The sequence below is a fragment of the Nicrophorus vespilloides genome, unplaced genomic scaffold, assembly GCF_001412225.1.
Source record: "Nicrophorus vespilloides isolate i.1.1-1 unplaced genomic scaffold, Nicve_v1.0, whole genome shotgun sequence".
NCBI lineage: Eukaryota > Metazoa > Arthropoda > Insecta > Coleoptera > Silphidae > Nicrophorus > Nicrophorus vespilloides.
In genome coordinates, this window is record NW_017097821.1 from 73,776 (window position 1) to 99,357 (window position 25,582).

Genomic DNA, 25,582 nt, shown 5'->3' on the forward strand with positions numbered 1-25,582 from the left:
ATACTATTATATAATAGTATTAATTATAGTAATTTCAACGCAAGTAGTATTTTGCGTATAAAATCAATGCAAATCCTGAAGTTTTATGCGCATGCGTTCACATTTGACAAAAATGTCACTTGATGTTTTTTGTTTGATAAAGTGCACTGCATGTTATAGTCTAAAAAAATATAAATAAATAAATAAAATGTTGTTGAAGAGGATTTAATACATTCCAAACACCGGTCGCCTGACATATTCATTACTGGATTTACTGTACCAAGTAACTAAAAACTGTTTTCGTTATGACTAAATTAGACGTAGATAGGATTTGCCCTTTTTTCTTTTTATTTTGCGTTTATTTGTCGAATGATACCGCATTAAGTGACCCCCAGATACCATGCATTGTCCAATAAGTTAATCTAAATATGCACACACAATGACTCAAATAAAAATGGTTCCAAGAAAACTAATTAGACAATGTGTTTCAATTGATTAATGTGCTTTTAATTTAGTTTTAATGGTTTGATTTAAGAGAATTCTTTAAGATGGAGACTGAACTGCTGGATAGGGACATGCTAAAGATGGATTCTATCTTAATTGATGAAAAGCAGCTACTATCAAGCACCATTTCGCTGGCATCCAGCTTGACCTCTCCTGTCGATTCAGGAGTACAGTTGCTTGATAGCGAGAGTGATTTAACATCAGTGATGTCAGCCAGTGGTTGTGAGCTGCTTGAGAAGGATCCAGAAACCCAGCTGAATGAAATGTTCGAAGACTTGGTGTCAAAGGAAAAAGGTGTTGAAGATGTAGTGATGACTAAGAGTGATATAGTAAATCAGAATTTTAAAGGTGATGAGTCTAAAGAAGATGTCATGAATATTTCATTAAATAGTTATGAATTATTAGATTACACAGTTGCAAACATGAAGAGCCAGATAAAAAATATTGAAGGTAAATATTTACAATATGCTTTATGCTTTTATTGATTATTTTTTTAAATTATTATATAAGCTGAAGACCAGATGCATGTTAGTTTGTCCGAGGAAGTTAATGAATCTCTTCAAGTTCCAAACAATTCCAAAGAAATTGCTCCAATTGAGCCTGATGTTAATGAGATCAAACCAGTTGCTGATGCTGTACAGGATGAGCAAATAGTGTTTCGCAGGCAAAGGAAAAAGAAGTCCAAATCAGATACACCAAAAAAACGTGTGTCTTTTCATGAAGATATTTTGAACAGCACCAAGATTGATGACATCCATATTAATTATGGATTTATTACTATAGAACCTGATGTTTCTGCAAATTTCTTTTTGAGAGGGTTTTCTAAAAAACCGGACGTGGTTAAAGGACGTTACAGCTGGGCTGCTGAAGGAGATGCGCCTTATTACGACAAGCAAAAATCAGACCGAGAAGTGAAATCCGACATTTACGTGCAACGGTATTCCTCGGTATCTTCAAGTTCTAGTGGTAGCATTTCTAGTTCAATAGACGAAGAGGACAAGGTATATTACTGTATATAACAGTACGTGTTTGACTAGTTCATTTTTTCTTTTAGGAGGATGATGATGATCATGTTCCTAAAGAACCATCATTGAAGATGCCGAAATCCAGTTGTTTAAAGAAAACTAAACACAGAAAGATCTTGGATACTAATATCGTTGAAGAAGAATCTGCCAGGCGTCGTAAGAAACCTGATACCAATTTACTGGATAACAATATATTTGGTAGTCTCAAAAGTATTTTCTCAACTTCTGTGCCTCTGGCCGAGCGAGGTGTACCGGAAGGGCAAGAAGACGTTGCTATTTATTCCTCTTCTCACGATATATCAAATACTGCTAAACAGTTGGAAACTGCTAAAAATAATTTGCGTCTGTCGATCAGCGAAGGTTTCCAACCAAACTATCCAAAAGTGGAGCAAGTTCCAGCTAATATCGTTCTATGCGATAGCAATGTTTACGAGCATAAAGGAATAAGCTACTCATACGAGTACGATGCATTCCAAAAGTCATTCACAAGCCAAAAACCGAAGAGTTCAACAGTCTATCAAATGATACTCAAAGAATTTAATTTCTTCAAGAAGAAGGCTAAACAAGCTGAACCTGAGAAACCAGATCCAGAGGATGAATTTGAATTCTTAAATGCGTCTACTCCAATTAAGGAAGTAAAGGAGGTGGCACCAACCGTCAACAGATACGCATCCTCTACCAAACTCGATTGGTCCGACAATGAAACAGTCTGCTCAGATTTTCCCGATTCTTCTCGTCATTTGAACTCACCAAAGAGGCGCATCAATAAAGCAAATCACTACGCCGTGCAAAATTTTCGATCGGATTCCGCTCAAAGTCAGGACACTTCAAAGTCTTTACCGAACAACGTAATGCGAGCATCTTCTTCAAAAAACTCACTTATAAACCGTTTTTTACGCAACGTCACTATGAAGAAGATTTTGGATACGAGATTGCAGAAGAAGCTCAGGGCTTCTAGATACATTGATTTGTATGTGAAAGGAGCTGTGGCAGATGGAAATTCGAGTTTAGATTTGGATAAGCAAATCGAGCAGGAAATATTGGGATACAGAAAGAATAGGGAAAATAATGGAGTTGAATTTGAACAAATCGCTAAATTCAGGAAGGAGATATTTAGGGACGATCGAGAAGTTTTAATTAAGGTATAATTATATTATTTCCGTTATTTTTGAAACGATAACTTTAAATTGATTTAGGTATTTCCGGTTTGGAGTGCTTATACTACAAGTGGAGAGCACAAACCTTTGATTGTGATTCTAACAAATGCCACTCTGTACATTTCGGGATTTAAAAAATCTTACACATTTTGCAATCACTTTGTCTTACCGTTCACTGAATTAAATACTATTTTAATCGGTCCTAATGCACAAACGATTCATATTTCTAATTACGACAATGATATGCAATGTGTGGTCACAACTGGATGTGGAAGAATAACTAATGATATTATAGTTAATTTGGAGATGGCAATAAGGCGTGATATGAACTGTCCAAATTTACCCGCTGTAAAGCAGCTTAATATGAGAGATATGGTGAACCTAAGGAAAGCTATTTGCAAGCAAACTCCCGTGCAGAAGGACGAGGAATACTTCTATTACAGCATCATTAATATACAGGAATGCAATTCTGATAATCCGGAAACTCCGCTTGGGCCGAACAAAGAGGGTCCTTTGATGTTTAAAATCTCGGAGACGGAATCGCGTTGGGAAACTGCATATTTTATACTTAAGTATGATTTTCTTCACTCATTGATATTAAAATTTAATATTATGTATATTTTAAGGGCTGGAGTTTTGTATATGCTATCGTCTCCTTCGCATCGAGTTCCAATGCGAGTGCTTCCGTTAATTAATGGTGCTTGTCAAGGCGCTAGGAGGGTACACAACTTTCCAAGACCTCACACTTTTCAGCTCATCGTTTCCGGGAATACTCTTCATTTGGCTGCTCCCGATGAGTTCGTAGCTAGCGAATGGCTACAAGCTTTAGTACATGCAGCTAGCGGGGTAAATATATTGAAGTATAACTAATGTTTAACTCGTCTAAAATCTTGCATGATACCTAGGTTTACACACATAAAGAGAAATTGTTGACACAAGCGAACACGTTGTTGATGACAAACGAGCACATATTAACTGTCAGAGAGGCTTTCCCGTGCAGCATAATCGATTCTAAAAGCACCCATGATCCAATTAAGGGAGCGCAAGCGATTTCTTGTGCAGCCATTTCTGACATCGTTTCGTTCAGGCTGCCTTCAGCCGAGCAAAGTTGGTGCATACTGGTAAATTATTAACAATTCGAAAGAAAGATATTGCGTAATTTCAACTGTTTAATTTCCATTATTAGGAATTCGCTTGCAGAGAAGTGAATGAAAGTGGTGGCGATTGGATTATTTATTTTGCTACTAATTCAGAGTTGGAGAACTTTATATCAACTTTAGAAATGCTATGGAATTATCATAACGAGGTAAATCACAATTATATTATATTAATTACATTCTTAGAGTGAAAGATAGAATAAGTTAAGTATTCTAATTATTTCTGTTCGATATGTAGGGTGAATGTTTTCCATTGAGTACGCTTCCGGAGACGGACCAATTGAATAAGAAATGCGGAGAAACATATAACGTTCTGCAGAATTCCTGGCCGATCAACATGTAATTAAAGATATAGGCGAATAGGTAACGTAGACGTGAATAATAAGTCAAACAATAATTGAAACTGTCCTGGTAGAGTAACCGTTCTTGCAAGTTCATGTTAATTTAGTTTTAATTTTTATAATAATTATTATACAAAGCAATTACTTTGTAGGTAAATGTGATTTTTCTTTAATTGTCAACGGCGGTGCACATAGTTTTTATTTATTTTTTATTGAAATTATTTATTGAAAAAAAAATCAGACATGTCGAGAATTGCGGGTATAATTTCCGAATGGTTTCGTATTCAATTTCTAGTCATTTAATACTGTGTAAACTCAAAGATTGTGATAGAATTAGAACCTTTTTGGTGTGGAGGTATGATATACATTATACATATTATTAATCGATATTTAGATAGATCTGCTTCATATGATAATGTGCACATTGTAGAGATGCACTAATATTAAATTGCGTGGACAAAAAAAAATATATTCGATATTATATTAACTAAGAAATCTGACTAATGAATATAATCTACTAATTTATTATAATTTTTATTTTAATAATTCAGTTAGAATATTTTTCTTGCGCGCAAATCACTTTGATATTAATTCTAAAGATGTAACAATAATGAGTCATATTTCATTGAGTGCTAAGTATTACGTGTATTTTATTTATCAATTATCGAAAATTGGAATTATTATTCTACTATAAAATACTCAGTTTATTGTATATTTAAATTCTTATATTGGAAATCTAACTGAATTATCATAAGGGAAAAAATGAAACATCAGACTTGAAAAAAAACATTTTAAGTGTCTTAATAATGAGTAAGTGAGGATTATAAGTAAGGGAATATTTGTTTACGTTTTAAAATTTTGGATCTTATCTACAAACTTTAAATATCTTACACGCAACGCAAATGCTGTCGTCTTCGTTTTAAATCCAAAATTTTAAAATACATTTTGTACTCTATTTATGATATTCTTAGACACTCGGATTGGATAATATATATAATTATTTATGTAACCCATTATAAAAGAGGGAACGTTATTTAAAAAATATACTACTATCTAATATATAAAATATTAATCAACTGATGATGTTTGATGAAACATGTAGTTACTCCAACTGATATACATATAATACGAAAAAATACTAATAATTATTGAGTGTGTTATTAATTAATCACAAAATATATAAGACATATAATACATTAATTGTAAGCAATTATATCAATTACACTTATATTATGTTATGCCATTGCTTGTGATCTATTTTTACGAAGTTACGATATTATTGCTCATCTATTAGTTATTGTGTGAGCAATTTTGGGGTGATTTTAGCTAAATTGGTTAAAGGAAAACTGGATTGGAAAATTCGTTTTTTTTTCTTTGCTTTTGTGATTTCTGTAAAAAAAATGTTTGTGTGTGGATCAAACTCTTGATCAAGTGATTTCACTTGATTCATTGAATAAGTACATCTGCTAAATAGAAAATTTCTTAATAATTCTCCTTTAATTTTCGTAATTACAATATATTCTTGGATATTTTTTAAATGCTCAAAATGTCAAGGGATCGCATTTTATTACGCAATTTTCTACTTAGCACGAGAAGACAACACGGCGGTGCTTATACTAAAATTATGATGATTTACATATCTTCTTTTAAGTGAATTTCATTTGAAATTATATTTTTATATTACAGAATAATTTATATGCGAGTTTAGCGTCTATTTCGCTTTCAGTTGCTAATTTTGTATGTTAGTATTATATTTGATGATATTAATTAAATAACTGTCTATAAAGTCCCGTTACATAACGATATTATGATACAATAAATTATATTACAAAATATGAGATGCATTTGTATTATTGAAGATGTTTCATAAAAAAAAAGCTGCGTATAAATTTAAACTAACATTTATTTATTTTAGATACATTATTTAGGAACAAAGTGACCTCTGCATTTTCTGCTCCTCTTTGCTTTATCAATGTCAACGTCTGGATATTTGGCTTTTAGCGCTTCCATATCCATATCGGGGAATCTTTTCAGCAATCCAATAACGTGATTGAAATCGCGCGTCTGCTGTTGCCTTTTTTCTCGCATCTCTTTTTCCTTGTAGAGCCTGACGAACTTCTTGACATCAGCATTGTCAACATCGTGGACATGCTTCTTCTGCCATTCAGCATTCATATGTTTTGGTATCAGATATTCCTCTTGTTCATGTTGTACAGGTAAACCAAATGGACCCATAATCTCTTCAACTTTACGCTCGCCCGTTTCTCCAGTTTCCAATTCAAAGTACGCCTTGTTACGTTCCTTCACCACAGCTTCCAAATTATCCATTGATACCTCCACTTTATCAATACGCTCAGGACTTGGAAAAAGTCTAGTTTCCTCCTTACTTTCCTCTTCCATTGTCAAGAGCATATTACGCTCTTTAAGTAAAACGAACCTATAAATTATACATATTTAATTTTATTTAAAAGTGTATATATTTAATATGAAACTGACCATAACTTGTGTAAATCTGAATTGGATTTGATTCTTAATTCATCGATACTCCATGATTTGCCTGTCTTGACTTCATTGACACCCCAATTCTTTTCATCATCGAAAAATTCCATTAAACCTCCAAGGCATTTCGTAGTGCTTAAATTCCTGTAGAAACAATGTTTTAGCAATCAAATAATTTATAGGTTATGTAAGTTAAGACTTGTAACGTTCTTGAATGTAAATACCTTATTGCTAACACAGTATTTGCAGGAATTACAGTTCTATTCGAAACTGCATTGTTGAATAGTTTCGAAATCTGTGTTATACTTTTAATATTTCTAAATGCAGCCATAATTCACCCTCTTATAGATACATATATTTGAATATTTAGGCAACTAAAATTGCACCTCAAACTTTGTGGTAGTCTATAATATAAAGGAGTTATTTAAATACATTAAAATTTCATAAAACTATTGCATATTCTCCAAATAACTTATGAAAATACATGATTTCTAAATAACTTTTTAAAATACATGGATGAAATAGTATGAAATTTAAATAAAAGTTATTTGTTTCTGTCTTTATGCATTTCGAATTTAAATTAGATCACAGTTGTTTTATTTCAAAGTTATAAAATGGAAAGTGGAGATAAAAGGAAAAAGTGTTTGGAAAACAAATATAAACGTATAAACCCATCATGTATTATATACACTCTGGTAGAACTATTGAAAAATCCAATGTCCACGGATTTAATAAACCGGCAAATCGTTTTAATGGATGATTTACTTATGGGTTTACCGTCCGGATATGTATCCTTCTTCAAACTTTAAAACTTATAGTACATTTATAAATCCTTAATAATAACCCTAGTGGCTTCATGATTTACCATACGTAACTCAAGTAATAGAATTATTAATAAATAAAAGTACAGATAATCCACAATACGCTCCATACTTGGAGTCTTTACTCCGTCTGTGCGCGCTTCCACCAATAATGTGCAGACATAACGACATACTTAGGTTGAAACCAGACTTAGAGGCATATTTTTCATTTTTTGGTATCACTTTGTAACATTTTGCTACGTATTTGAGTTAAACTGTTATTTTTCGCAGGTTACATTCTCGTTAGTGTTAATGATAAGTTGATTCAAAATTTAATTCTCAATGCAATTTGGGGAATTATACTAAGAAAGAAACCTATATCGATGTATTGCGTTTCCATGCAAGTTTGTCAGGAAGCTATTGAAAACAGCGATTTGGTCGATGGTTTCAATAACTTCTTAAGAGTGTGCGACGATGAGATGTACATCGAGATGCTGAAAATCTCTTGCAAAATTGCAGCTATTTCCCAAAACACATGTAAGTTATCCATTGAAGATATACATTGTACATATAATGTATTTTTGAAGGTTTTAAAATGTTGAACGACGGCGTTTTGGATATTATTATGATACGTTTGGATCCACATTGGAGAACGAGAATGAATTCACCATGCGATATCGATGAAGACGTTAAAAATTTCGACGAGAGCTTACAGCTACTATCAATGTTGCTTGAGACCATCAAAAATGCACCTAAAGAAAAAGTTGTTAATATTAAACCACCTGGTTTGGAAGCCGCTTGGGCGATGCGTTACGTCTTTCGTTACAACATGTCTTCTATAAACAGAAGAATAGATCGTAATTATACAACAGCGATGATATTGCTTCTGGCAGATTTATTTCCAAAATTTAGATTGCTGCAGTCAGGTTTATCGGAAGGTATAATTTTATTTCAATGCAAGTTTATACGATATTAAATAAATAAATATTACAGATATTTGCACGTTGTCCGTTGCCACTGAATTGGGTACCGCAGGAACTTGGGCTGCTGCTCTTCACTTCTATACAATTGACGAGGATTATGAATTTAAACGGATGATTATAGTCGCTATTTATTATTGCACCAAAGAGTTAGGAGCGTTGAAAGTTTGCTGCTTTAGATATACTTATTATCAGAGTTATTTATCTTATTTTCGCATAGATTGTCAAAGAGAAACATGTTATACTTTGTTTGATGAAATTGCTGATTCCTGAGCAATACAATGATTGGTGCCCAGAATATTTGTGCAAGATTAGATATACGGCGTTGAATGTCTTAGAAAGAATCATGCATATAATATATCAGGATTTCATCGAGATAAACGGAATCGCACGGATTCTATTACTTTTGAATTATTTTGTGATCAAACCTTATGCAATGGACACACTCATATCCTGTCTCAAATGCTTGAAATCTCTACTCTTCACCAAACACGACGATGAAATATTGAAGCAATTCAAAGCGCATAACGCCAAAGAGATATTGAGAAGTATAACTTGTCTGAATCCATTTAAAGTTACGAACGTTGATGTATATTTTTAGATATTGTCAATATACTTTATGTAAAAGATTTGAATACCTCGAATCAAAAGGCCATGACTTCTATCTTTTCAATTATGGCCTTGCTCATTAAATGTGGGGAAGATAGTTTTTCAGCAGACATTGATATTTGCCTTGAATTCATGCGACGCATTCTGAAGCCGAATCCAAATGATATTTTGTACGATTCGAAACTCGCCATAACAATAATTAATTACCTTTGGGAATTGGCCATTTTCCACGACAATAATTTAATCTATTTTGTTAAAGCGAATGGAGTCTACTTATTGCTAGATATAATCAGAGTTTGGAATATGAAAAGTGAATGTTAACATAATAAAAAAAATAATGCGATTCTAGGACGCTCCGTTTCCTGTTAAATTGGTTGCGTTGGGATTCCTCGTGGAAATTGCCGAAGAAGGCACCGGAATTCCGTACCTTGTGACATGGCGCAACAAAAAATTATCGCTAATTCCGCTTCTGCTGAAAATTTTCAGGGAAGAAAACTGTCTTATTGGAGTGAAGACAATGGAACGTGGAGTCGTCGAGGGTTTGATTTAGTGAGTTTCTGAATCTATTAGGATATTATATATTTTTGTTTAGATATATCTTATCCTATTATGGGAAAAATGCAAAGAGAAATCAAAGTGACTAATAATACTGAAAGAAGTCCAGCAATCGCCGATATGGAATTCAGTTGCAGACCAAAGTTGTATGCTATTATTCAACTATTGAATGAACGACATAAAGATAAGGTGGAAATTGCTAATGAGCATTACAAACTCTATGGATACGATCTGACTATTGACGATATGGTAATTTAATGAACAACCTGAAACAATTTACTAAATTAACTAACTTGTAGATTACCAAATTAGTGTGCGAAAACTATTTGACTTTAAAGTTGGGCGAAGCATGGATGGAAGTGAAACAGTGCATAGAACTTAGACCCATAGAAATTGTGCCGTTCGATCAATTCCTACTCAACACCATGATCAAAAATTATTACAAATGGGGGGCTGATATTCAAAAAATGCAACTGGAATTGTTGAAGTTAGAAGGTAGAAAAGAGTACTTTTCTGAGGAAGACTTTTACAATTTACTGCGCGAAGCTAAATTAGGGGAGGCTTTAATTGCGTTGAAGGAATTAAGATATTTGGCGAAATGCTCGGAAGCTCTTTTCAGAATGGCTTCGAATGTGAGAGAAAGCTACGTAAGGGATAGTGGACAACACAAACATATTACCTACAATTTGGATTTGAATATAACTGTAAGAGCTATATTTAAAGTATGGATTTTATTTTTAATTTATACTTGATAATTTTAGAATGTCGTTGGTCAAAAATTGCTAATCGAAAGCGATAGAATTATTGATCCGTTTACGGAAATACCTCCATCTCCGGTATCTTTGGAATCAAACAATGTTTCCATAGGAGATTATCCGAAAAGAGAAAACTCGGTAATATCTTTGGATATTAGTCCAGACTGTCATTAATTAGATTTCATTAACTTGTTTGAATTTATCTGAACTTTGTTACATGTTTTGCAAATTATAATACAAACATAATTTTATTTCAATGTATTTTTTTCGTTTAGCATAAATTTTCCTCGTAGATCATAAAAATAATACAATCATATTAGGCAGTATATAAAACTTTATTGCAGACTGACAAACTTGTAAAGTAATTACTGATTCAATAATATTTGTATTTTTGACTTTATTGCGGGTAATAAACGATATGAAAACTTTTTGTAAGGTAGCAAAGTAGCAAAAATAAATATCAAATTTGTTTTAGGATTATAAAATAAATAAACTATATTTGAGTGATATACGAATAGAATACTAATGAATTGGTTGAACCATCGTAAGACGGAATGATATCGTTACTTGAAAATGAAATTAAATTATGTATTAGCATTCAGTGTTTTGTTTTTTTTTGATATTAAGAGGAAGAGTAAATGTTAATGTTATAAACGAATCTTCTTGAGGGTGTGTACAATTTGCAACGCTGTAATATTGATGAAGTTACTGGAGGCTGCAATTTTACTGTCAACTCCTGTCAAAGCAGGCGACAATGCTTTGGCATTGAAATGTAATCTGAACTATGCAATTAACCAAGTAGTGGAATTAAGCAAAGCACGTAGGGTGGAATAGTTCAGCACGAAAAGAAAAAAAATCAAAATGTAACTTAACCTTACATGGTACAAAACATGATTACACCGTTCGATGATTTTGTTTACTTAATAAATAATGTCCTGCTTGGCGAGGAGCCGGTAAGTGCGAATTATTTACATTTGCGAGTTTGTATGTATTGTAAAATCATCACAATTTTAGACGTTCGAAGATTTCATCTTATTGCTTGGCACAATCGTGGCATTTGTTGCTTTCGTGCTTTGGTGTTGCTTCCCTGTCGTGCCAAAAGAGCCCCAGACACCAATGCACTATGATGGCAAGGACTATCAGCTCAAGCATAGCAGACGCAAGGTTGATTACTGCAATACCTGAGTTGTATTACGGAAACGTTTACTTTCCGAGATGGATCAAAAAGGCATGTGGTTAATATTCATTCATAATTTAAGAATTATCGCAAATACCATTCTCTTAAGTTTCCAAAAAGAAAAGCATATAAATTCTGTGATTTTTTAAGTTAGTCTGCATGTACTTTAATTTGCTTCAAATGTGATCAGGTATTCAACGATGATTTACTCAATGCAATTTAGGAGTGTACATGTGTGTTTTATTGTGATTGTAAGTCAGTTTTTTGTAATTTTTAACCCAGAAAATGCAGAATGTATTATAAAATATATTTTTGTAAGTAAATCTAATCAATATTTAAGTCTTTAGAAAGAATATTTTCAAATGGAGACAAATATGATTCAACATTTATCCACGTATAAATCTTCAAAATCGTTTTAAACAATTTCATAGTTATTTAAAGTAAAGCATTTTATACAGTCTCAAACTTCATTTGAATTAAAATGTTTAAATGAAATATTAAAAATGGACATTCCCAATATTTTAGTTAGCTATACTTGCAATATATTTGTGATAAAATAGCAATTTTTTTAACTGTTTCCAAAGATTAAGTTTTATGTATTTGTTACTTCTTAATTAATTATTTCCTTGTTATGATTATTTATTGCAATTAATTGTAAGGAATCTTATATATTTATATGCTCTAATATTCGTATTAATAACTTTATTTTTTTTTGTAACTTTATTTAAATTTACACTGATGATTTATCGAATAATCAATTTATAAGAAAATAGTATTATTGCATTGAACAAAAACTAATAATAATGTTATAGGTTTTACATTGATCCCTTCAATCATAACTGTATAATAGTGAGACTAATTTATGTCAAAGAATAATCTATTTAATTACGTCAATTTTGCTAAAGATTGTAAAATATATAACAATAATAAGACTTCTCTTGCTGTGTGTATATAAATTTAAATAAGAATACAATATATGTAGTAATATTTTCCAATATGTGTAGGGCACTTAAAATGTGAAATAAAAATGATATAATTATTTATACATATTACTTTTAATTTTGACACTACTCATTTTTATATGTAAAACAATTTGATTATAATTTTCTTATTTATTAATACAAACAATCCAATTGCAACTTCTAATAGTATTGTTTAACACGTTGACGTGCTGAAATATATTACATCATTTACAAAGTTTAAACGCCAATACATTTCTTATATATATATTTTAATAATTCTTGAAGCAATTTAGAATAATTCGTGAAATTGTAATATAAATTATGCATACTTTACAAAATAAATTGCGAGACACATTTCTCACAATTGTTATAAATTGTTGAAAAATTATTCAAAAAATGTATAAGAAAAGTTTAAGTTTGTAATTGACGTAAGATATTTAACTTTTCACTCAGTTCATAGGCGTCCACGAAAAAATTTCTCAAACCGATTTGAGCCGTTAAGGATTTGCGTTATATTTAAAATAATTAAATTGAAAGTCATTGAAACATAACTGTCAAGAGACCAATTCACTTTTTTATATTTCTTAGACAATTTATGATAACTTTTTGCTGATCTCAATTATATACTATATTTTACAAATCCAATTGGATTTACATAAATCTTCTTTAATTTGTTACTTTATTGAAAATAATATTTTTTTTAAACTTTTTTTTATAGGTTGCTATTAATAATATTTAAAAACAGAATTTACATGCATTATGTTGGTATAACAATGAATGAATATCGTTGATAATGGGTTTGAACTGTTTGCGCAAATTATTGTTTTTGTTGATGAATTTCAACTAATAGAAGAAATACATGTTTCTTTTTATAGTGCATGTCGATAATTAAGTTGTTAATTGTTGTTGGAGATGCGATAATGAACAGTAGAACTGAGTTAACTGAATTGTTTTGAGAGCGTCAAGTGGGGATAGAATGATGAATTGTGCTTTGTGTGGCAATCCTGAGTGTATCACTTGAAGGTTGTTACACCTGTACCGGTGCGAGTGGAGCGTAGATCGTCGCTCATCAGAATCATTTGTTTTTGTGCGACATGTTGTGTTTGAGGCATTAGTGGATCCACACTCTCACTACTAGCGCAAAACAAAAATGGCGAAATTTAGCTCGGTGTGTGACTGTTTAAGTGTGTGCCTCCTTACGTTTTGGACTATTCAGGTGGTCTGTGCCACCTCGAAAGGTAGGATCACGAGAAGTTTGCGCAAACTTTCTTTGCGAACTGCTTCGAACGAAACACTTGTTGCATGCAGAGATGTCAAATCCTGTTGCAGACGGGAGATACGTGCACCTCCAATCAAACCCATCCTCCTCTCTGCGTTATCTGCAATTAAAGGAACCTTTAAATATTTTGCAACTGTTAAAGCCTTAATTAATCCACCGAAATTTTCGTATTCTAAGTCTGAAAATATCAGAGTTTTTTTTTTATTATAATTTCACGTTCAAATTCCAAAAGTCTACGATTTTAAAAATTGTATGCATTTTATTTTTACAGTATTTACACACGGATTTATTTTCTGTGTAGATGCTACGTCGTTTTTTTTTATACTTTAAAAGCAAACAAACAGAGCTTTCTATGTTGTTTATTAAATATGAAAATATTTACTTAATAGAATAAAGTTAGGGGAGCTTTCGACCATATGTGATCTACACTGCTGCAACTATGCATTATTTAGTTAATTGCATATTCAAATAAAGTATTTTCGAGTTAAGAGGAAATCTCAATTTCTAATTTGCATGACATTCCCATGTAAAATCAGCGACATCAAAAGTTCCTGTCTGGTTAAATGACCTACGGTCAACACTCTTAATACGAACGTTTTAATTGTTGAAAGAAAATGATTAATCGGTTCGCATTTGACTTTTGATTTACTGCACTCGCAGATAACATTATTCCGATAATGATGTCCATTAATTAAATAATTAGAAAAGAAAGAAAACCAGATTGATTTCAACTCAACTCAAGATAAATTGTTTAGGACGTTTTAGTATCAATTCAATAAACGAGTGGTAACGTTCCTTTTTTTTTAATAGGGAAATGATCCCGTTTCGATGGCAACTTGATATTTTTAGTATATGACTGTGACCCCAATCTGCAGCAGCATTGATCTCTTAATCAATGCTTTATTTATTTATAGTATTTATTACAAATTACATCGTATTAACATTAAGAAACTTTTTTTTATAACGTAAATTAAAGTACAGTAATTCATCGTATAGTGCAGCTTCGATCAGTCCGGATTCACTATAGTCCGGTTTATAATTTCAAAATAAAATTTTAACAAAATAAAAAAAATCTTAAAATTTAGTGCACACAATATATACATAAATGATGATTTTGGTTTAATCAAGTCTAATTCCTCGATTTGTACGGTTTCAAACAGTTCCGCACTATGCGAGGTATAGCAACTATAAATTTTGTTTTAAAATATTTATAATTAAAAAAAAGTACATAACAAAAACTCAGTTATTTATTTACTTTAAGTTATTTATATAGAGTAAACAAAATTATTTTCTGACAAATATGATTAATTTCTTATATAAATAATTTACTTAAATGGAATCAACTTGTTGGTAATATAAGTTATTTTTATGGTACAAACTTAAATGTTATCTTCTTTAAAAATTGTATTAAATATCAGTGAATAAAAATGCTTTAAAAGAAATGTTGCATTAAAAATAATCCAGCGAACCGAAGTTCAGCTGCTAAACTTTTAAATATATCGAAACGAATAAAAATAGGACTTGCAGGCATTTTCAAAATAAACTACAGTACACGATCTAATCTCCACGTAGGTGTACGTGCAGAAATAATATATTTTTCTTGTGTATTACACTTTGTAAATTCTATTTTTATTCTACTTAGAACTAACCAATTAATTTTATATCCAATTAAATAAATTTACACCAATTATACATAATAGAATATAATAGAGTTTTTCGTACATAAATGATCGTTTTTATTTCTACACGCCAAGTCCGAGCTGTTTATTATTCTGCGATTTAAAAGTTCGGTTTCAAACAGGAATATTGGAAAAATCGATTACCCGTTCCATGATATATCGAAAATAGGATACAATTATCTCTTTTTATTGTCGAAAAAGATGTTTCCATAAATGATGTTTATTTAAAAAATAAATTTCCTAATATTTACATTTTGTGTGAATCAAAGACAAATTACATTTTTTTGTTATCATCAATATCTACTTATTTTGCTAAACTTTGTCTTTCGGCCCTCTTTTGCGTAATATTGCTTATTATGTATTAAATTTTAAAAATATGCCTGCTACTTTATTATATTGTTTAAAAGCAATTTTATGATTTATTTTAATTTATATAAGTTTGATAAGAAAATATTTGGGAGCTTTGTTAAAGTTATTGTCGACGTGTCGCAGAGACTTTTGTTCTTTCATTTTCGAGCATGAACATAATGAGTTCCTGTATGTAATACGGTGTAACAACGAAATAATGTACGCAACAAAGAGCAAATGTGTTCTTCAAAGTGTGCCGTTACGGCATATGGTTTTAGTGGAGTCGTTTGCCGGTGATTTAAACAAAACAAAAATATAGTAAATTATTATGAGTGATGCCGTTGACCATAAATGGATGATGGCAAAGTACACACGAACCTCGTACCGGTCAACATTTTTCCTTTTCGTTTGTTTCACTTCGAACGTTTCGTTCTGTTTTAAATGGCGTGCAAAGAAGGAATACAACAATCGTTGAACGTTTTACTGCCTTAATTTGACCGACCTTGTACGTCTCTTACATTCTGCAATTCTTGTCGGCGATTGCGATTACATTAATTAATATTTCTCCTCTTTTCCGACTCCGTATATCTGAGAACGACGTCCGTATTTTTGCCACGTAGAAAGAAACAAACCTCTCCGAACGATCACAGCTACTAATAATGATCGAAGCTGCTGCTGCTGCAACAACAACAAAAAAAGTGACTTGTATATTCATGGAATTGCGACCAGTCTCCTCTGGTAATGCAATTCAACGTTTGAAGAAATATAATGAATGTAATGGAATATTTTAATAGTTAATACCGTATATATAATAACGCACACAGCTACATGACAATGACATTGACATTTCTAACAGGAAACTACATCGTATAATCGAATATTTAACTCTTTTTTTAGTTTGGACGTTCCTCGGGTTCATGCCCGTATTTACAACCTCATTTGAACTTGCGATCATACAGATCATAAGCGAGCTTTTCCCATCATAGATGAGTAAATGATGATCGTACAAAAGAGTGAATGTAATATGCAAAAAAATAAACATGATGTGATCAAAGTGTTTAGTACAAAGCATATTGGGAAACTGGCGACCGCTAAATTGTTATTTTAATGATGAGTCATGAAACTGTCTTTTTCTTGTATCTCTAAACTAGCTAGTAACTGTTATGAGATTATTTGTCCACTTTTTTTTTTATAGATTACATGTATTGAACAATAATTTGATATAACTTATAATTTATGAGTCACTTTTCATTGAAAACAGGACAGACATTGTTCATAAATGATCGACAGATTTTGGTATGCAAATAAGTGGTTGAAAATGTAGAAATTAGTCATAATTAATACAAAAAATAAGTCTACTGCACGTTTCGTATTTTCGAAATTATAACACAATTACTGTGTATTTTTTAATCAGCATTTATTATTTGACAATTTTGAGCTGCAATAATTTCAAAATAAAAACTTAAAAAAATGAGATTTTTAACATTGTACCAAATGTTTTCAGCTATTGTTTTCAATGATTAATGGCACATTGTTTGATTTTATTTCTACTCAAACACGATATCAAACATAGCAACAAATTGTGTTTATTGTATTACAATTGCAGCAAGTAATTAGCAATGAATAATTATTTGTTTTCATAATACGTTAGAAACTCTAAAAATAAGAAGAAAATAAACAAGATTAAATTTATAGATGCGGATACTTTCAATTTATGAATGAAAGAACCTTGTACGTGATCAATTCACTTTCATTACTATTTTTCTTTTAATTACATTTTAATAGATAATTAGATATTGCAATTACTAGAAAGTTTTTCGCTTCACAGTCTTTGGTTTTCTTCATAACACTGTATTTGGATTACTTATACAGTAATATAATGAAATTAATATCATTGATGATAAGTGAAAATTGTACTTAAAGTTATTGTGATAATCTTAGAAGAAATCTATGAATTGTTATCATGAACGTAACAATATTCGATTATAAATGTGCGATTAAAACAACGTACGAGTTCATGAATATAAATATGTCCATACGCGTCAGATCTGTTTAGGAATTATTAGAATGACAATAGTCTGATGCTAATTTAAATAATCCCAACTAAGGAAGTGTATGACGAAAACTGATTGCGATATATATATGTATATCAATGAGCGATGCAGGCAGGCATTTGCGAGTTACGGAAATTCGGGTTTCCGTTGTATCCGAATCCATGTTAATTGTATCCATTTTCTTTTGTTGTTATTCATATAATTTTATTCTGTTTAGCTATATAATAAACCCGTTCGGCGACTTTATATTTAGCAGTGGCTGTCGGCGCCACGCATAAATAGGTGGTAAATCCAACCCATTTCGACTATCCTTCTTACATGGAATTTCTCAGTTTCCTTATTACAGTCTGTTTACTCGAATATCAACGGACCATTTCAAGTCTCATTATCGTAAAGTCCGTAATGAGTTTAGTAAACTAACGTCACCGAAATTTACTGTTAAACAGACGGCCGTCTCGAAAAGCCTATAAGATTTATCCTCTCGCTGCAGGAAGATCCATTTGGGCTGCATCCGACCAGGTGTTGTTCGAAATAATCCGTTTCGAAAGCAATGGTTGTGGTTCTATGCATGTGGGCTCCAGCTAGACCCGTGCAAACCTACGCTACTCTGCAGGATTTTCTACCTGATTTGCATCACACAGACAACCGTAATTTCCTTCTCTCTTCCACTCACTCAATATATTTCCAGGAACTGCGATCGTGAAAGTTATTGTTTTTTGCTCCCCAAAAAGTTCGGTTCTCGTTTTGTCCAGACCGTCAGAGTTTCACTTTAATTACGAATGTAATTACACCTGGCTGCATTTTCCATTCTTGTTGATGGTAGCATTATTAGCCACCAGCTTTCATCATTCTGCAGCAGCAGCAACAACAAAAAAGTGTAAACACAATAAAAAACAAATCATAAATAAATTACGCGAATCGAAATCCGTTTTACGTCACACCGACTCCTTTTTTTTGCTCTTTTCAAACGGTGCAGAATCGTGTGGACTTCCTTTAATAAATCAAAGCGCAAACAATACATTGATGCAATTTCGCCGTGACCCATATTCGATAATTAGTAATGATATTAAAGATATAATTACCTTAAACGATCACCAATTTATCATTCAATTGTTGCAATTGATGCTAAATTACGTAAATAGATGGAATGTCCCAAATGACGAAGACGTTATCTGGGATAGTTTCCTTTGCTAGTTTTCTATAATGCACGATTATTTATGTTGTCTACAATGACTAATAATGCTAATTGTTTTCCTATTGTTGTAATTGCTGCTTTCTGCTAATTAAAACCAGTTTACAACATTCACTTTTTTTTTTATCTAATAGCAATAACATTTTGCAAATAGTTTTTTTAATTTATAATAACAATTACTTTAATTATTTTTTTAATTAATTTGATTGCACTTTTCTTTTACTTCCATTTGGACTTTTTTTTTTATATCTCGGTGTTTCTTAATATAGAAATTTACTTCATTTTGGCTGAAATATACATGGACTTTCGTAAATATAATTCGCGGTGGCATTTTTCACATTTTTTTAAGGCGACTATATGTTTATGTGGGCGTTTTAAAAACGTTTCCAACTAAATAAACTATTTATAATTGAGATTTTGCACCATCACAGCACGAACATGGATGTTTTAATGACGTCTTACATTAAGGTTTTTGCCATGGCCAAGGAGATTTCTGCAAAAAAATCCATAATCGAGGTCGACAAAAACCGACATTTAACCGTATAAAACACGTTTGCTCTTCACGTCAATTTCATTACTCTTTTTTTTTTAAATATTTCATACAATTTCCTTATAGCAAATTCTCACCTTGAATTCAACATTCCGTTCTTGATATTATTGTGAAAACTATCACTATGAATATCATGATTCTTATCAATTTATAAGAGTTATTTACATCTTTTTGTTTGTGTTCATCATTGATGATGAAACAAATAATTCGAATTTCATATATGTAAACCGCAAAGGATGCGGTTCTTTGTATTTTGTTTTCCAATTTGTTACTAATATGTCTATTTTAATTTGAACGTACAAATAAAAGAATTCACTAAGTCTAGTTTCAAAAAAATGTATGCGTTGCAAGTAATATGTGCTAGATTGTAGCACCGATCAATTTGGTAAGAAGTAGAGTTGCGCAATGCACTAAGTGTGCTGTGTAATACGACTTTATGCCAATTGTTCTAAATGTGCTTCGCGTGTACTTGAATATCAATCAACTGAAGGGGGAGAAGAATGCGTAGAAGAAACACTGTCGTCAATTTGAAACAGAGGAATCTGCATTGTAAAGTTTGCATTAGCAGGACTTCGATTTGCTGTACACTCGTTGCTTATTTACATGGGAGCATTTAATCAATTCGTCCTTGAGCTTACCTACTACATCTTGTTTTGTATACTTGAATGAAATGTCCGAAATATTGGAACACCGACGTTCGTTATCAAGCATTTCACAGATTCTTTTTGTATTGACCAAGGTTAGTTATTATTAACTCGAACATCCTAATCGCTCAATATTTATTATTAGACTGACTTAACAATTGGTGTTTTAGTACTTAAAGACTTTCATATATGAATATTTATTATTACATCTGCATTACGTGTGTATTGGTTTAGATTTGTCATGAATGAAATCAGTACAAATATATTTGCTCTTGTTATTAAATGAATTAATGTGAAAATAATCTTTCTACTTCTATACCATGTTAAATAAAAGTCATAATTATACAAGGAAGAAACATTCCAAAGATATACATTTCTTGTAGCAAATGTTGTTATAATAGTTTTTCCCTTACCTCGGAGCTATGGAACTCTTTCCGTTTCATTTCACGGTAATAATATATTTACGGTTTTTAGAAAGAACTTAAGCATTCCATTCTGATGATTAATAATGCGTGTCCACATATTGTTTTCTTTTGTAAAACATCCTCGATGCAAGTTTCCTAGAATTGAATATTAGGTAGTGTTTTTTCAATTTATTTATTTTTGAAACAATTTAGGATGCAGAATTGTAATGTAAATGTATTCAGGGTGTAATGTTTCTTCTAATTCTACACAGTTAACAGTTAATGGAATCAATCAATGTAATAATAATGCAGATGTAGGGTCAACGGCCCTGATACACGACGTCGGCGCAAACTTTGGTATCGTAATGTTCACGCTATGCGAGCACACGAAATATACGTTGCGGAGGTAAAAAAAAAGAAGGAACACGGCGAATTCGAATATGAATAGAACAAGGTCGATTATGTGCTGAGCCTCTTCTTCTCCTGTTCTTCCATGCACGAGCTGTGCAGTAGATCTGCTTAAGATCCGACTTCCGTCTCAAAATGCGATCGTGTGTATATGTAATGATGATCGTGCTTATGCAAGTCACACGGTGTGTAAGAGGCGTTTAGCTAATATTGTGGACACGTCTTCCGATGGGGGTCCCTCATTGTTAATGCTGGCTGCGTCATTACAATAAAACCCACCGGATCTTCGGTTCATTTCCTGGGATGGCCACTTCACCTACTTACTCCAAATACCACCTTCATCCAAGTAGAAAGAAATAAAAAATTGAATAGTTTACGCTTCGAAGCAGATCGATCTCATTTGATTCGTAATACATCATCCCACTTTAAAACAACAAATAAAAAGAAATGTGAAAGCCAATCACTATGCGTATATAGGAATGATTCATCAAATCTTGGATTAATATATTTTTTTTTTATTTTGTACACTCGTATCGTTTATTTAATTTAAATTTTCTCTTAACAGATTACTATTTATACAATGGAATTGGCCAATCCGACTCTTACGTATCTTTGTCACTGCAAAACGGACATCATGTACAGAAGAGGTCGACGAAAGATCGGGATCCGCTAGTCAAGGAAAACAAATTTCCGCCGACGACGACGCCTCCGGCCAAAACTACACCTCAGGTAAAGCACTATTGCTAATTGAGATTCGAATTGTTCTTCAAATGCAGAGAATGGAAACGCTAATGCGTATTGAATGACATCAACAAATACCATGTGCGAATATCAAGTGTTCGTCTCTCGTTTCAGGATAATTTAGTTTTGGCCTCTGATGCGGTTAATAATGGAACGGAAGATAATATGACTACGGAAAAGATTCCGCTGCCTCCGCCGACATACGTTTCTACTGAACATCCATTTGCTAATAATAACCAGACAGGCGAGGACGAAGAGGATATCTCGATAAGCAAGTTCTCGGATAGTACAATCAATTTCAACGAAACCTTGAAGCAGCACAACATCAAAACTACTCAAACGGTATGATGATTCATATAGAATCGATGCACAGTTTTGCTTTCTTTTGGAAACTTTCTTGAAAAAGGCTGATTTATTATATCCTCCATTGACTATCGATGTGTATTCATTATTTGTTATTATGTTTCAGGATAATCATAAATATTACAATAGCTCTATAAAAACTGATTCGACAACGGGCGATGTCTATTGGGTGAATATGACTGATAATATGAATAATGTGAAAGTGAGCGAGCTGCTTTCAACGTCCCACAGAAGAGCTGCCGTAAGTATATTCTTTCTCATATAATTTCTTTCGAAAATAACAATTATTTATTTAGAACAAACCTTTGATTAGTTTGCCTCAAGCAAAACGCAACTGCTTTGCTTTTTTTCTTTCTCATAAACAGCTTGTGGAATATATCAAGAACATTAATTAATTATAAAAAAAAATAATCAACGTGATTTATAGATTTTCGAGATTATAATTATCAAGAGTTGGAGCATTCTTTATTATTTTAAATTAATTTTTCTTCTTCTTCATAAATGGAGTTAATGGATTTTGAAAATTCTTTCAGTTAGTCTTGCCATGATATATATATTAAAAGCTTATTTTTTTTTAATCTTTGTGACTCTATGTTACGTATTCGGAGCATATCGACATTACCACTTAGCGAGATGCATTATCTCAACGAGTTTTTCTGTTATGACTAGCTCTTATAGGATTTTTGTGTGTTGATTTTTACTAAGATTCTACATTTCGTGTTCAACTATAATCAATTATTGAACAAACAAACATTCATAATCTGATAAAATCTGATTTCATTTATTTGGAAGAACATCAATATTTATTATGAGTAGATAATGATGTTGATCAATTGTTACGTAATTATTGATTGTTGTGTCTTTAATGTTTCAGACTGTAAAACTAAATTTTGAGTTTCCTTTCTATGGGCATATACTCAGGAATGTTACTATCGCAACTGGAGGTTTTCTCTATACTGGAGACTACGTTCATTCATGGTTGGCGGCGACCCAATATATCGCTCCACTCATGGCCAATTTTGACACGAGTTTGTCCAATGACAGCTACATAAAATACGTAGACAACGGTAAAATACCATTAAAAAATTTAATAGTTACCATTAAGTGATTATCGTTATTTCGTTGTAGGAACTGCATTGACGGTTCTATGGGAGAATGTTTTATTGCAAGAAAGTCCGAATGAGGGTAAATTTACATTCCAAGCGACGCTACATAGTAACGGGGATATAGTGTTTGTATACCAAAATGTACCGGTTATTATTGAGAATATCCAGGATGATCATCACCCGGTTAAAGTTGGATTATCGGATGCTTATATCATCGATAGGACCATTTTCTGTAAGTCTTAAATATTAAGTGTGTTCGGATGTTGTTTAAATATATGTTAATTTGTAGTCGTCCGTCGTAAGACGATTTATGAATACCACCGTGTCAACTTCCGTAAGCAGGACATCAAGAACGGCACTGTAATCTATTTGAAGGCTCTACCAACTTGCCCTACGATGAAAGACTGCACCACTTGTCTTACCAAAGAAATACCTTCGTTCAAGGTGAGATCAATATAATGCAATAATTTAATGTGAATGCTTAATTTTGGTTGTATTCAGTGTACTTGGTGTCCGACCCTAAACAAGTGCTCGGACGGAATCGATCGCAACAAGCAGGAATGGTTGAGCAAGAGTTGCGATAAGAAGGTGGTGAAGAACAGCACAGAATGCTCGGCCGTGTTTCCAACGGAGAATTACGATGACCACGATCTCTCTTACACCCACGACGATAGTAACTTGGTGCACGTCGATGATGATCCGATGAAGACTAGCAAAATAACTCAGAATGAATCTAAAGTGCTGCCTCCGGCCACGTCTCCAGTACACATGAACGTTTCAAGTATTATCCCTTTGATCTTCATTGTGGCCCTAGTCGCCGCTCTCGGAGTGTGGATAATGTACGCGTACAGAAATCCGCACACCACAAGTGGACAGATGTTAATTAGGGTAAACCACTTTAGCAATCAATTAAACTAATAAAAGTTAATTAACTTCGTTTTCGTTTACAGTATCGTCCGAGCCAATGGAGTTGGCGACGCGGCGAGGCGCGTTACACAGCTGCAACGATACACATGTGATGAATTTCTTTTTAAATTTTAAAGAATATTAATTAATATGATTACTTTTAAAAATAGTTTTTAAGTTTTAATGCGAATGGTTACAAACGAAAACATCAAACCACAACTACAAAACGATGAAAACAAAAAAAAGAATGAAATATAATAGTGCCTTCCTTCCTCTCAAAAAAAAACACACGCATCATTCCATTGTAATTTAACTCATTTGTCTCTTTATTCAATTGCGCGATGTTTGTTCGTTCGTTCGTTTACCCGTCTTGTATACACACCGGATTCTACTAAGAAGAAAAAAAAAATAATGAAGTTACAATCTTTGAACTATATAAGTATATCGTACTGTGATAGAAATTTTAAACAACAAAATACAAAGACAACAAATGATTTTTTTTTATTTTGAGCATTACATGTTATCTCTTAGATTATTTTATTTTTAAATTAAATTTTTGGATTTCTATTAGATTCAATCAAAAACAATTATATTATTAATGTGAAAACTAGTTGTTTTTGTTTTTAAATTAATTTTATGTTATTTGTACATAGCTATTTTAGAATCTTTTTATTATGTATATTTACGAAGTAATTTCTTGAATTTATTACAGACTTTATGATCGATAAAATTTGAATAAAAATATTTTTACATGTCTTAATAATTGGTTTCATTATCTAAAGCATTTTTATTAAAGCTACTTAATAATTTCCCATTTTCCAACGAGATTAACCTGACCTAATCACAATTGTTTAGACATGGTTTTAATTGAAAATGACTGAAATCTATCAAATCATCAAAATATCACTTACATAAGTTATTAAGTATTAATAACTAAAAAGATGCAGTGATTCGCAATTGCATCTTTAAACTGATGATGATTTAATTACAAAAACAAATATTGAATGAAATTTTTGACTGATTAGAAATATGAATCAGACTATAATGATTAATACTAACAATTAGTCATTGATCAATTAGTGAGTGTGCTTTAAATCTATGATATACATGTTTTATCATCTATATTTAAACGATGCTTTTAACAATTGTTATCAAAATGACTCAGTTTGGAGAAACCCGTTAAATATTTGTATGTATGTTCATAAAAAGAGTAAATATGATGGTAATACTTCTCGGTTATTTGGAATTAATATGTCTGAAACTAATGTTTATAAATACAGATACAGTTTAAGTAAAAATACAGTTATAAAAATGAATGTCCGGCAGAAAGTCAGAACTAACACTACTGTAAACTACTTATTTACCAAACAATTAGCAAATGATTTTGGTTCTATAGTATACAGTTATG

General features: G+C 31.9%; 5 protein-coding genes across 7 annotated transcripts; 4 read left to right on the plus strand and 1 right to left on the minus strand.

Annotated features, from left to right (window-relative positions):
• The first annotated feature begins 110 nt into the window (after positions 1-110).
• LOC108561080 lies at positions 111-5,186 on the plus strand. Of its 3 annotated transcripts, none has more exons than XM_017918870.1 (10): positions 111-262; positions 515-831; positions 889-933; positions 994-1,484; positions 1,538-2,650; positions 2,705-3,237; positions 3,292-3,511; positions 3,571-3,786; positions 3,852-3,971; positions 4,061-5,186. In XM_017918870.1, exons 2-10 carry the CDS (start codon positions 528-530, stop codon positions 4,163-4,165), a joined length of 3,147 nt encoding a protein of 1,048 aa, XP_017774359.1. In that variant the 5' UTR covers positions 111-262; positions 515-527; the 3' UTR covers positions 4,166-5,186. The 3 variants fall into 3 exon arrangements, with proteins under 3 accessions (XP_017774359.1, XP_017774358.1, XP_017774357.1); XM_017918869.1 differs by having other exon boundaries at positions 515-777; positions 832-933; XM_017918868.1 differs by having other exon boundaries at positions 515-933.
• Positions 5,187-6,048: 862 nt separating this feature from the next.
• LOC108561072 (39S ribosomal protein L47, mitochondrial) lies at positions 6,049-7,026 on the minus strand. Its single transcript, XM_017918846.1, has 3 exons — positions 6,887-7,026; positions 6,660-6,806; positions 6,049-6,600 (listed from the first exon to the last, which is right to left on the minus strand). Exons 1-3 carry the CDS (start codon positions 6,991-6,993, stop codon positions 6,084-6,086), a joined length of 771 nt encoding a protein of 256 aa, XP_017774335.1. The 5' UTR covers positions 6,994-7,026; the 3' UTR covers positions 6,049-6,083.
• Positions 7,027-7,845: 819 nt separating this feature from the next.
• On the plus strand, positions 7,846-10,535 carry LOC108561065 (cilia- and flagella-associated protein 69-like). Its single transcript, XM_017918838.1, has 9 exons — positions 7,846-7,999; positions 8,050-8,400; positions 8,456-8,607; positions 8,663-8,990; positions 9,044-9,345; positions 9,401-9,599; positions 9,644-9,855; positions 9,906-10,310; positions 10,368-10,535. Exons 1-9 carry the CDS (start codon positions 7,846-7,848, stop codon positions 10,533-10,535), a joined length of 2,271 nt encoding a protein of 756 aa, XP_017774327.1.
• Positions 10,536-11,035: 500 nt separating this feature from the next.
• Positions 11,036-11,995, plus strand: LOC108561073. Its single transcript, XM_017918847.1, has 2 exons — positions 11,036-11,314; positions 11,376-11,995. Exons 1-2 carry the CDS (start codon positions 11,240-11,242, stop codon positions 11,544-11,546), a joined length of 246 nt encoding a protein of 81 aa, XP_017774336.1. The 5' UTR covers positions 11,036-11,239; the 3' UTR covers positions 11,547-11,995.
• A 1,530-nt stretch (positions 11,996-13,525) lies between these two features.
• Positions 13,526-24,404, plus strand: LOC108561082 (plexin domain-containing protein 2). Its single transcript, XM_017918872.1, has 9 exons — positions 13,526-13,738; positions 21,624-21,787; positions 21,914-22,141; positions 22,269-22,403; positions 23,037-23,229; positions 23,291-23,500; positions 23,558-23,712; positions 23,770-24,156; positions 24,219-24,404. The coding sequence occupies exons 1-9, from the start codon at positions 13,651-13,653 to the stop codon at positions 24,285-24,287; spliced, it is 1,629 nt and encodes a 542-aa protein (XP_017774361.1). The 5' UTR covers positions 13,526-13,650; the 3' UTR covers positions 24,288-24,404.
• Positions 24,405-25,582: the final 1,178 nt, after the last annotated feature.